At 48.7% G+C, this 13379-nt stretch overlaps 2 protein-coding genes across 8 annotated transcripts in view; one reads left to right on the top strand and one right to left on the bottom strand.

Annotated features, from left to right (window-relative positions):
* Samuel (SAM-motif ubiquitously expressed punctatedly localized protein) overlaps positions 1-13379 on the top strand; it is a 49021-nt gene that overhangs the window by 22185 nt on the left and 13457 nt on the right. For 4 of the 7 annotated variants that reach the window (XM_017253218.3, XM_017253217.3, XM_070276650.1 and 1 more), the window contains exons 3-6: positions 5065-5791; positions 9631-9984; positions 10074-10557; positions 10617-11246. In XM_017253218.3, coding sequence (XP_017108707.3) covers positions 5065-5791; positions 9631-9984; positions 10074-10557; positions 10617-11246 — 2195 coding nt within the window. The remainder of the gene's footprint in view (positions 1-5064; positions 5792-9630; positions 9985-10073; positions 10558-10616; positions 11247-13379) is intronic. The other 3 variants (XM_043211422.2, XM_070276652.1, XM_070276651.1) reach the window with 1 other exon arrangement.
* Positions 5870-6418, bottom strand: LOC108133351 (uncharacterized). The gene has a single exon (XM_017253226.3). The coding sequence runs from the start codon at positions 6338-6340 to the stop codon at positions 5978-5980; it is 363 nt and encodes a 120-aa protein (XP_017108715.3). The 5' UTR covers positions 6341-6418; the 3' UTR covers positions 5870-5977.

Genomic DNA, 13379 nt, shown 5'->3' with positions numbered 1-13379 from the left:
TAGCGACGACGAGAAGATGAAAAAACCTGTGCTAATTATTATTTAGAGCTGGCCTGCCAGCAATCTGCACCAATTTAACCAAATAAGGCGCTTTTAGCGGCCAAATGCATTGCAGCAGCGCCTGCCTTGCATGCAACACGGGGCAGTGCAGTGCGGTGTGGCATGGTATGGGCTTGGATCGGATTGGATCGGTTGGCTTGGCCCGGCTTGAGGTGGAGAAATCTATAGCTAAAAGTTGAAAGGCCTCTTCTGTTGGCCTCACTGTGCAGTCGAGTGCCAGTGAGGTGCTTGTGCTTGCGCTGGTGCTTGTGCAGCAGCGATGCACCTGTTTTACAGGAATTCAGAACCAGCGTCGTTGTCGATAATAAACTTTAATGCTAATAGTGGTTGTACATCATCTGCAATGGACCAAAAAACGACAAGGTGGGGTCTAGTGATGGCAGCGTGACACGATCTTGGTATGCTAATTAATTCTTTGGAAAAAATACATTTTTGATGATGTGACAACGACTTGAGGACAGAACAGAAGTCGCAGCTTCAACTGGAACGTCTTAAAGTCTTCTTCTGGAAGCAGCTTCTTTCAACAATTAAGACGATACTCGTGAGTCACGCCCCTACTCATCATTACTTAAACTTTATGCTTTGACCGCCAGCTCTGACACTTGCCTCTGAGCCCAAAGCCAGGCCGTTGAGAGGCTGGGCAGAATCAAATTCCATTACAGCAATTATGCAGGTTGCGGACACGGACCGCAGCAGTAGCTTACCTCAATGAGAAGCGCAAAGAGAGGCGCGACTGGCACACACGCTCGGACCGCGGCCCCCAGCCCGAGTACCAGTTTGTCCAGTTCAAATGGCAGAGGTGTTAATAATTTATGAAACTTTTTTTTCATCGGTTCTCGGCCACTTTTTTCCACTTTTTTCTCCTTTTTTATTTCGTTGGATATGCCCGTTATGAAGTTGCAAAATCTTGGATGAAAACCATTTGCCATTTCCGCCTTGCGCTGCGCTCTGATTTGATTTGAAATTTCAATTTGCCGTAGACCTGCGGGGAAGAGTGTCATAAACCGTTAGATCGCTCTGCTCTTTGCGGTTTCCCAATACTTAAAGCTGGTCGCCGTTTTGGTTTCAGTTCGCCATCTTTTAATATCAGCTGTCAGTTTTTCTAAAAAAAAAAAGATGTCTAAAACTTGAAAGATGAATAAAACTTGAAATATTGGGATATTGGGACATACAAATTTGGATCAATTACTATTAGGAATTATTACATAAAGTCTGTTATCAAAATGACAGGTTGTGAGAGAAACAGTCTTGACTAACAAGTGTGTTGTTAATACAACTGGTTAACCCTTAAACCGTGACAAGGGCTTAATTTCGCCTCCTCTAATAAAAACACACAATGTTCTCTTTAATTGTTCTCAATTTGTTTCTATGACTTAATATTTAATTATTTTCAATTCGAAAGTTTTCACTTATTTGTTGTTTTGGTACAAATACCGCTATTTTTTAATTACAATGTATAAATAAGCAGTTTTTTGTGTTTATCTTATTAAAGTTAGAGGAAGTCCGTCAATATTTTTCTTTCAAAATTTTAAACTTAATTTTTTAATATTAAGCTTAAAAGTCAAGTAATTAAAAAATTAAAGGGGGTGTATTTTTTATTCTATAAAAAACTAAAATCATTAAAACTGGTGCTCGTGCCAAAATAAATAATATTGTGTTTATAAATTTTGGTAGGTTGTATCTGATGAAATATTTTGTTGTAAATTTAATTTCTCTAAAAAAAGAAATTGGTTTTTACACCCCAATTTGTAAAGGTTAAAAATATTCACTTTAAGCTTTACAACTCTGGATGGGAAGTGAAAATAAATGTCAAGATGGAGACTTCCTTGTCGTTATTGTATCAAGGGGATTAGTAGGATAATAACTCTCAGTTCAAAAGTCACTCATATTTTATAATCTTTTTCTCATAACATTCTTTATATCTTATCAAAAATTTTGTTTTGTTAAGATCCATCGTTGCTAATCCCAAAAGTTTTAGGTGATGAGATAAGCACTTATAGAATAAAAACAAAAATACTCTTTTAAAGTATTTTCTTTTATAGAAGTAAACTTTCACCCAAAAAGAAGCAAAGCAGTAATTGAACAAAGTTGACGTTACAGAGACCCAACACACAAAAGGCCAGGCTAGAAATTATCAGTGAAACGTTCCCCACAATCTTTAACACCTTTTGATGATCTAATAAATGCGACATGATTTTCAAAAAAAAAAAGCCCAGAGCCCCAGAAAAACGTCCCAAAGAATCGAGAGCAACAAAATAGAGCAAAAGGGGGGAAAAGCACACATGCCGCCGACGAAAACATCGTGAACCATGAGAAGGCCATATACGCGCACTAAGCCCCCTATATAGGAATACGTATATCACCATGATCATTACAAACATACATATATAGTTCAACTGGCACTTGGACAAACAAGGCGATAAGACGCCGCGGCCAGAGCACAGCACTTGAGATACAAGAAATCACGTAAAAAGAAAACTGAAACTGAACCAAACTGAACCCGACACCGACACCCGACTCGAACTCGAACCCGCTGCCCGGCGCTGAGCAGAGCGATGCAGATAGAGATACCTTAGGGGTTTATCTATGGGAAGGTTGTGCAATAATACTATTATGATCCTGCTTGAAGCTCTCCAGCGCACTCCCCAGCGCACAAGTACTGGGCACTGGAAAAGGCCAAAGCACTGAAGGGGCCACCTCAATCGGTTCAGGGTCTTGTGCCATAAGATAGACCCAATCGCTCCCATTCCCAGTGCCCTGATACGAATCCGAATCAGAATCAGAACCCGAACCAGAGACCCTATTTATCAGCGTGCTTCAATAATACCTTCTTGACTTTCTGATACTTGTGTGTATGGCAGGCATTCGGGTTGTGTACTCTTCGAGACCAGGGAACAAAGGTTGAACCCTGTAGTCATTTGTGGCCACAAAGCAGCAGAGGCAGCGGTGGCAGCGGTGGTACACGCAGAGTTTGCATAAAGGCTAAGGGGGAAGCTATTTGGTTTTCAAATGAGGTCAAAAGAAATAATAAAATACAGCTGATAAGCCACAATGGACTGGCTATCCACACTCGTTCATGCAAGTCAAATGTGAGGGCCGAAATCAACTATCTATGATTGCTTGCGTCAGAGGTTAAGCTTGATTTTTTTCCACCCATTTTCTGGTATTTTTCCCCAAGGTCCCCAGAGTCTAGACTCCAGACGGTCGACAGTGCATGTGACCTATCAGGGGCAGCTGTTTCGGGTCAGAAACGACAAAAAGTCTAAGGCAATTTATAGTAATTATTACTGGCGGAGTATGTATTATATTTTATTTGCTGCCGATGATTGAAAAATGGATGGTCACATGACAGGTCGGCAGCTGTGTTTGCACCGAATGGCAATGAACTTTCAGAACTTCCCGTCCTCCAATGCCCGCACTCCCATGCCACTAAATGGTGTGAACGTGCTCGGTCCTAAGCTCCACTGTCGATGTCGATGTCGATGTCGGCGTCGTCTATTAGTACTATTGACACTTGTCGACCCGGCGGCGGTGACCGAAATGCGGCCTGTCACTGTGCAGATCAGTCACAGAGAGACTCACAGAGATACCCGTTCCGCACTCGCACCACCTCGCAGGTATGGGCACGCCGCGCCGGGGGAGAAGACATACCACATCCACATCCACATCCAACTGGAAAAAGTCAACAGTGTCGCGCATGGCACATGTTGCTTGGGTCGCTCTCTATCCGTCTCTGTTTCCAACGCTCTGTGGCTATCTCTTTCCTATTTTATAAACAAACCCCTTGGCCCTACCGTATCCGCCTCCCATCATGATCGTCATCATCGGCTCCGACATTCGACATTCGGCACTTAGCACCATTGGCACCAAGCGATGCCAATCAGAGGTCTTTGGGGAGAGAGCTGACCGGGCCGAGCGACAAAAAACAAACCAACTTAAACGGCCCAGCACCGTGGGATGAAGTGGCCAGTTTTTGGCATATTTTTGAAGAACTATATACTTTTGTTTCAGCTCGAGATAGATTCTAAAATCTAATAGTTGTTAGAGGTAGAAGAAGGGTTTATTGATCTCTCTTCCACGGTCTAACCACTCCGTGGCGGTTGGTTTTGGTTTTATCTATTTTCGGTTCCATAGACACACACTTAATTTCTATGCTAACCAATGATAAACTTAATTTTATGATAACGCCCGACCAACTTATTAAAAAGCATATATATACGCATATTCTGAACGCGCCCGGTCGAGTCCCAGAGGGTGAAATCCGATATGGGACGAGCCGGCAGGGAGGCAGTGTTTCAGCCTCAGCCAGAACCACCTGCAATTTCGAGTCGATTCGAGGTCCGATTGTAGGTAACGAGCGTTAAACTACAAATTGTTGTTAATTTTGGTTGTAAATATTTCATTTAATTATTTATGCTGTGTGCTTTGGCAGCTGAACATGCGCCTGGCGGCCGGCGCTCGGAATGGATCTAGCCCCGGCTCTGTAGGCATTGGACTGGCGGGGCTTCCGTCAATTTACACCTTCAGGCGGGGGATTTGGAGACACGATTCCATTCGGCCTCGGGCAAGTACAGGTCACCGCTACATGGATTTCGAATTAAAACTTAATTATGTATGGCTGACCAAAGGCAAATAATTGGAGAGGGCCAGAAAAACAAGCCACTTTTGTGCAAATGTATGGAGCTCTTCACTCTTCCCATTTTGAAACATTTTTGAGCTGGAATGCGTAGCTGCCTGCCCTACTGTACGTGGTGCGATGTGCACTTCCCGGACCCGGGCTCACCCCGGTAATTAGCTTAAAGATTCAGCACTGCGGGTCAATGATTTGTTAGCATATTTTAACCTTTGGCGCGAGACTCGAGCTTTTCGAGCTGGGTTGTGGCACAGTACAAGGGAAGTGAGGTACCATGTGGTGTTTCGATAAATTCTGAACTCTACGCACTTTTAAATCAGCTTATATTGCGCAACTCTAGACTAACACCTGCTTTCTCTTTGTCTCACCAGGTAACGCACCCACCGACATTCTGCAGCAGAAGCCAGCCAAGGCCACCACCGCCATTGTGGGCGGTCGTAGTGCAGCCCAACCGACGGCGACCCACGACGAGCACCAGACCGCGGCCTCCACCAAACGGAAGCACCTGGAGCGCCTGGCCAGCGATCTGCGGCAACTGGGACAGGGAAAAGGGCAGGACAGAAGCCACAACACGGACCTCGAATCCTTGCCCGCCCGCAACATGCCCAGCGCGCGGTCGAGCCTGCTCAGCGGGTATGGAGCCATCGAGAGCAGCGCCAAGAAGCTGAGCGAAGCCAGCTCCGGTGGTGGGGCGGGCGGCATGGTTAGTCAGTCAGCCATCACGCCCACCACCACACCCCTGGGCATGTCCGCCGCCCCCTCCACGTCCACCTCCTCGGCTCCCACGTCCGCCGCGTCGGCGAGCAACACTGCCACAGTGGCCGCCGCCTATGCGGCCCTCTACCTGGAGAAGGTAAAGAACGAGAAGTACTCGTCGCAGATGGACAACCACAAGGAGGCCCTCATGATGGACGCCAAGCCCATGGTGACCATTCACAACAACAACAACAACAATGCTATCAACAACAACAACAGCAGCAGCAGCAACCATCACTCCAGCTCCCAGCAGCAACACCTGAGCGTGAAAAGGGAGCGCCTCAGTCCGGGGAGCAACAGCAGCAGCCACAACGGCGAAGTCACCGTCAGTTCATTTGCCAGGTGGGTTATAGTTTCCAAACCATGAATTATTAGAAGTAGCCAGGTCTGGGACAGGATAGTCTTCAATTAAAACAAAAATTCTTAATAATTTTTGTAAATTATTATGCAAATATTTTAAACACTGAACCCCGTGCCGTTGCTCTGCGACTGGCGAGTTGTTGGTCCGCTCCTTGAACATCAGTCCTGTTACATGGAATCCCCGTCTCGGAGCGGGTCCTCCAGCTCCTCAGAGGACGCCATGGTGCAGACCTCGGTGTTGTGGCTGAACATATGGTTGTAGTGCTCCCGCCGCAGCTCCAGGAAGCGGAGTCTGCGCCGGACTCGCTCCTCGGGGGATTCGTTAGGCGGGGATTGGTCGGAATCGGGAATGGTGAGGGTTATCGAGGGGGCGTCGGCGACCTCTACAGTCTTGGACTGGCTGGAGCGCAGAATAGAGGGAATGCCACTGAGCGGCATGGCGGCAGTGGAGCTGTCGAGGCTCTCCGTGGGGGCAACCGTCTCCTCAGAGTCCGAGTCCGAGACCCCTCCATCCCTTTCCTGGTCAGACATGTTTCGGGGAGCTGTGTTTTTATTATTTCAGGGATTTTGTTCACTCGCACTGATCGCAAAGCACGTGTGTTTTGGGGAAAGCAGCTTCCAGCATTTTCCCAGCGAACGGCCGATTTCTGGGCGATTTGTCAAGCCAGTTCGATGGCTGTCGGCGCCTGACAAATTAATTAACATTTTAATAAATGAATGCCCCGAGAAGAAACCAAACCGATCTGGCTTCTGTTCAGCGCCGAGCAGATTAATCAAAAGCCAACAAAGAAAAAGGGAAACCGACTCGGCCGAGAGCACACTTCTGCTGTCAGAAGTCAGAAAGAGGCAGTAACAAAGAACCCACTGCCGATGAAAAGGAATGAAAAACGGCTTGAAAAACTTGAAATTTAAGCACAAATAGAAACAAAAACTAATAAGACAGAGCGATAGAGACCGAATACGATTTGACAGCCAAAATCATCGGCAATTAATACGCGCAACTAAATTAATGGCGTCAAAGATTATATTCCGACTAATATAAATAAAAGCAATTTATCTTCCACCAGCCCATGCGAAGCCAAACAGCCTTAGGCCTCCGACGAAGCTTAGATGGACACAGCGAGATACAATGCCGCCAGTTGGTGGATACATTTTGGCCAAACGGCTGGCCATATTAATATTAATGAGCCGCGCCAGTCGATCGCCACCTTAGTTGTAGACACTGAGTGGTCACGACAGATTCAGGTGTAGATTCGGACTCGGCATATTCGTCTCCCTTTCGCCGCCCAGAGCGTCCGATTAAATACATCGGATTAGACGCATAATTTCCACCATTAATAATTGTTAATCCACAAATTAGTGAGGCTTATTAGGGACAGATGAGAAGGGGGCAGATGTCTCGGGAGGAACTGAGAAGATAGCTCTCGGATTGGAGCCTTGTTTATATCATAAATTTGGGCATTTCGGGCCCATTAATGGAAATTTATTCCAACTTCTCAAGTGTTTGTTTGGTATTATATCTATATCTATGCATAACTTTATCATATCTGGTTCCATTCACAAAAATGCGTGTCTCCCTCCATTCATTCTTTAACTTAAAAATATTCTACCTTTATGATGAATTTTCTATCGTTTGTCTTTTTCGTCATTGATATTTTTCTAGCCTTTTTACGTAAATTTTATTTTTAACTATGGGTCATATGGGTCATACATATATGCAGTGATAGTCTTGATCATGGTCGCATCTGATCTGATGTTTATTTCTGATTGAAAGGTTGCACTTTCATTATCCCAGATTTTCTTAGCAATCCTTAACAGTGGATGCCAGTGGAGGAAAAAGTCCCATATACATTTCCAAGATAGATATCTTCAGACTGGCCTTTTCAAAATTTTGAAGCTAAATTTGACAAACCAATTTTCAAATCTTAAATTTGTTGATGAAAACAATATTTTGATCTGCTTGCAAGCCAAAAAAGAGTTCCAAACCTAGATAGATAGATTGGCTTTTATTGGAGACTTACCGGGCCGAGTGTAGGCGTAACAATAGACACCATTTGCATACCGGGGCTGGCACATGTTGTATAGTATGCCGGCCGAGTTGTATAATAAAAACCAATTAGGCATGCCACCGATCTTAGGATCTCCGGGCCCACCACGGGCCACACAGATCGAGATTGGAGCGATTCGGCGGAGTTCACTGCGGAGTGGCAGTAAGCAGCAGTGAGCATAATCGCCACCATAAAACCATTTTTTGTGCTGATCGGTTGGCTGTTCAAACAATCGCCGAGACCGAGAACAAGCTACAAAACACAACTAAGTAGCTGCTACCAATCGCCAAAGCAATTTGCAATAATCAACATTTTTAGCAAAGCCCAAAAACTGGCAAAAAGATACAAAAAGGGGCAACTAAGTTGTAAGCAGCGGAGGCAACACGGCGAACAGAATACCAGCATCCGAAAAAATCGACATCCAGCCGATCACGATAAATCAGTGGCAACAAAAAGTGCAACACAGGAGGGTTGCCATCCGGTGGAGGGAGGGGGGCGCCGTGGGTTAAGGGTGGGGCAGGTCAGGGGGAGCTGCGGGGCGGCCGGCTTAAATATATAAGTCTGGGCCGCAGCCTCCAGAGAACAACACGACATGACCAACGACCAGCGACTGCAACGACGACGTGCAGCACGAGTTTTCCCCTTCGGTGGCTGGGGCATGCCACCACCACCTAGCCACCTAGCCACCTAGTGCTGTCGGCCATTAGCTATTAGCTTTTGGCCGCAAAACGCTAAATCAGCCTCCCATAGCCAAAGTGCCAGAGCTGTGGCCAAAGTTTGGGGCTCATTGGAAATGGAGGCAGGCACTTGCAGCTGCCACTGGCTGTGGCAACAAGCATTTTGGTCTAGGAGGTGACCGCTGCCGCTGCTGCAGCCACTGCCACTGCCGATCTGGCCTGAAATCTATGCTGATTATTTTATTTTTTGCAAAGTCTTGCGTGGCTTGGCTCGTGTTCGGGAGAGCTCTGCGGAATAGCCAGTGGTTGAGATTTCGAAAGCGGATAGTGTGGCAGAGAGTCGGGGGGAGCGGCACCAGGTTGGTGGCATGTCCGGGCAGTAGTTGCATATGAGTTATGGCCGCAAATGCTCGACATTGGTTAACATGAGTCCAGGACTCGATCGGAGAGCATCCCAAATGAAAATGTTTTTAGAGAACAAGGCAGGATGGTTAGGAAAGTATGAATTACTAAGCCAAGAAGGGGTTCACGAAGAGGCCACAACAAAGGCCTTGAAAAGATTACTCGAGAATTGTTAGACTACAGGCAGGATATGGGATGGAAGCGATCCCCCAGCGCGCCAACTCTCCCATGCCTTTCACCTGCGAGTCCCAGGCTGTGATAACCTGCCAGCCAATCGCTTCCGCCGCACAAGCTCCTTGGGAAAACGGGGTTCTCACGTCAAATCGCACTCGTAATCGCCTTGCCACTTGGCCAAGAACCAAGCTCATTCCCGGGCAGCTGCCTAGAGATCTAGACTCTTTCTTCCAGCCGAGAAGAACTCTCACGGAAGCCGCTTATTAGCATGTCAAAAGCCGAGAGCCCGAGCTGGCTGAGATGCCGGCCCGACCACTCCGGGGAATGACAAATAATCCAATTGTATGCGACACCTTTCGGGGCGAGATAATTAATTTTTAATGCAAATTTATGATTGGCCTGTCTTTGGTTTTCTCAAATATGTGGGGCTGATGTCACACCACGGATAGATCTTCCACTTATGCAAAACCTGCTAAATGTTCTACTTAACATAACTAATGGGTTTCCAATTCTGTTGTAGATCTCGCAGCGCCACGCCCTCCTCATCGTCTTTCCGCGGTGGTGGTGGTGGTGGAGGTGTCTCACCCAACCAGCAACAGTCCCAGCAACAGCAGCGCCTGAGTCCGCCCAGTGCCCAGTCGGCAGCTGCCACATCCTCGGCCACCGCCACGCACATGCCGCTCCACAATTTGTCGACGAATTTGCTGAACAGCATCCAACAGCAGCAGCATCGGACCAGCAGCAGCAGCTCCAACAGCACCGGGCAGGCGGACAGTGGAGGTGCCGCGTCGAGTGCCGCGGACTTCTCCACCCGCAACTACTCTGACATAATGCGCTGTCTGGCGGCCAAGTACAACAACTCCAATCCCAATGAGTGAGTCGCTAAAGCTATGCCCTTTTCTGAATAATTTGCTAAGAAATTTGATTATTTTTTTAAATTTTAAAATACAATTTTATCCTCAGCCACAACGCCACTCGTCGCAACTCGTACTACGACAACAGCAACAGCGGAGCCTCGGCAGCGGCCGCGACAGGAGCCGGGCCGGGCTCCGCAAACACTGCCTCCAGTTCCGCCCTCAAGTCAGCCAGCAGCAGCTCCAGCGGCAGCTCCAGTGGCCCGAGCAGCTCCAAGAAGCTCTCGCAATCGGCCTCCTCGGCAGCTGCAGCTTCTGCCAGTGCTACGCCCTCCGGAGGCCAGTCCAAGGAGAGCAAGATGAGCGGCGGAGGGGGCGTGGGCAGTGCCTCGACCACGGGCAGTGGCTCGTCCCTGTCTCAACTGGCCCCGCCTCCGGCCGCACCGTCGCCCACGGAGCAGGCCAAGAGCCAAATGGCCGCCGTGGTGGCCGCCGCGAGTGTCTCCCCGTTCATGAGCAACTTTCTGCCCTTCTCGTCCGGCATTTTTCCGCCCCTGATAGACATGAGCAGCACCCAGGCGCTGCTGACTCTGGTGAGTGTCTCCCTAGCCCCTCTAATGCCTAATCCTATTGTCTAAATTCCACTTTCCAGGCACGCGCTATAAAAGACGCCCAAATCCAGGAGATACTGCGCGCCAAGCAGCAGCGCTCGGGGTCGAATGCCTCCTCGCCGAACGCGAGTGCGACGGGCACCCCCCGTTCCAGCTCCACACTGAACGCCGCCCTGCAGCAGGCCGCCCAATTTGTAACACCCGCTCTCATCTACTCGGCCCAGTTGCAGCAACAGCAGCAGCAGCAACACCAGCGACAGCAACAACAATCGCATCACGCTTCGCGGCAGTCTAGTCCTCGTTCCGCAACTGAGAACTTAGCGGTGGCGCCGGTGGTCGGCGGGGCCCCCTCCTCGATTGCGTCGGCGGCGCCACTGGATCTGAGCTCCCAGCCACCGGCCGCCAAGCGCTTTAAGGCCGAGCGTCGTGCCAGCTCCACTGCCACCACGGCCACAACGGCCACCACAGCCTCGTCCACGTCCACACCATCCCCGCCACCGCTGGAGCAGCACCACCAGCACGACGAGGCCCACTCGGGAGCGCGAACGGGACCGGGAGCTGGAAAATCCCGCAAGAGGTGCCAAGCACAGAGTGAGGAGGTGAACTCCTGGTCGGTGGGCGATGTGTGCGGCTTTGTGGGTGGAATTGATATATGCGCCGAATACGTCCAGGTAGGCCCCAGAAACATGCTACCTTTTAAGCCACTTTTAGAGAATTAAGCCAGGAGGGGACTACATTTGGAGAAAGGAGCTTTCGCGGAGTAAACTAATTGAGTTTTATGGTTGGAATGGCAGGGACAAATACCAACCTTCCAGGTCTTTTATTGAGGATAGCGTACCTTAATGATTACCAACTAAATTAGGCCAGAGTCTAGATGGGAAGAGCTCTCTCCCGGCTGTCAAAGTTCATCCACCCAGAGGCAATCGGCAGATCGCACTTATTTTTGCGTCTAAATGTGGGGCTTCCTGCCGAAAACGAGAAGATTAACTATGATTTGGGACTTGAACCCGCTCGGGGCCGGGTCTGAACTCTCTGACGGCCATTAATGCCAGCCATGCGAGCTCCGCACTGGCACTCCACATAGCCTGCTCGGCCTGGCCTGGAATGAAATGGTGGCCAGGTGATCTTTACGACCAGTTCCGGCAAGTTGAACGACTTTTGATCGGTCGGTCAGGGCCTGAGACTGGAACTGGTGCTGGTGCTGGTGCTGGCTGGAGACTCACTGCAGCTCTAGTTCTTGCTCTGGATTCTGAGGCTCGCGTTTTTGTTGCAACTCCTCTGACTGGCTTTTGCGGTCGACGATCGGTCAACGTCAGGCATCATTACCGGACCCAGTTCAGGATCTGCAGATGCCGCCACCCTCCGGCCCGGTCGTCGCAACGCGTTAATGGAGTGAAAACATGGTCCAAGTCCGATTCGATTGCAAGGAGTTAACAATTAAGCCGGTCGGTGCCAGGACGCCAAGCCCCAGTCCCATCCCCATCCCCATCCACAACTTCAGCTCTAGGTGATGACACATTTTGATGCATATTAGCCGGCATTGAGAGAGTGGGGTGTGGGGTGTGGGCCTGGAGAGGCGTCTAATTAGCGCGCTGAAAGCGGCTTAGCGTGCATTCGAAGATGAACTAAATCTGCTTCAGAAAAAATGGGGGAAAAATAAATAAGCGACATACACATGACGACGATGATGGAACCAGTTTGGAGGCTGACGTGGTGCTTGACTCCTCCCGAGTCCGAGTCCGAGTCCAAGTCCAAGTCCGAGTTCGAGTCCGCGATAGACAAAAAGGCAATTGGCGTAATATTCAATTGAATTTATGGCCACAACGACACTTGGCCGGCTTTGGTCGTCGGTCGTTGATCGCTGAATGTTGGCTGTCGGCCATCGTCTGTCGGTTGTTGGTTGTTGGCTGTTGGTCTTGGGCTCGGTCTTGGTCGCCTGAACACCTTTTGTGGAGTGGTGGTGTTGCAGTTGCATGAACTTGTTCCGCCAGGCCAGTAATAGAAAAGACCAGCCTCATTTTAGTTTCATTTTTTGTTGGGTTTTTTTCGCTTTAGCCTTTTCTGCTCTTGGTCGTTGTCGGTCGTTGAGATATTGTGGAGGTTGTAAATATTTAGTGCAGAGGTTGACTCTAGCCGGGCCGTGGAAATCTATATGAAGACATTGAGAACTGGTTCAGTGACATTGTCCGACGACGGGGACAACGTTGTCGTCGTCGTCGCATCATGTTGCAGTCGTTGCAAGTGTTATTGATATTGCCAGGGTATGTGCCAGAGAGGAGGAGAGCCTCCGCGCCTTCGCTGGGAGGGGCACGCATGGGTGGCTCGATCCCTGCACTCGATCTCGGCTGCGATGCCAGGGTTTATTATCAGGCCAGTGGATTCGCCATAAAAATGCAGATGAAGTCATAAGTTGGACTCCGCTCTCTCTCCCCTGCCAGCGCAGCAGGATGCAATATTTTCTGCATTTAAAATTTCCAGATTTATGGCTATATTAAGGCACAATAATAATTTCTATGCGTGATCAGCGACACGAGCTACAGGAGGGAGCTGCCCGCCCGAATGCCAAATGGCTTTTCTGATTGTGTTCTGAGGTAGCACAGGTGGGTTGGTGCCCGGGGAGGCCAGTAACATGATCGATAGAAGATGGCTGGACCAGATCACTGGCCTATAGCATGGAGATAGATAGCATGGAGATGAGTTACAAATAAATATTACATTTCCGAGTTTAATTTCAGTAACCTCAACGCTAAGCAAAGTTTAGAGATTCAAAAATAGCTATCTCGGTTGGCAATCTCCATCAGAGT

This window comes from Drosophila bipectinata, chromosome 2L (genome assembly GCF_030179905.1).
Source record: "Drosophila bipectinata strain 14024-0381.07 chromosome 2L, DbipHiC1v2, whole genome shotgun sequence".
In the NCBI taxonomy this organism is placed as follows: domain Eukaryota; kingdom Metazoa; phylum Arthropoda; class Insecta; order Diptera; family Drosophilidae; genus Drosophila; species Drosophila bipectinata.
Note: the sequence above shows the minus strand (reverse complement) of the source record. Positions and strands in the feature narration are given on the sequence as shown.

Coding starts and splice junctions, on each gene's coding strand:
- LOC108133351 (XM_017253226.3), bottom strand. CDS start 6,340: ATGTCTGACCAGGAAAGGGATGGAGGGGTCTCGGACTCGGACTCTGAG.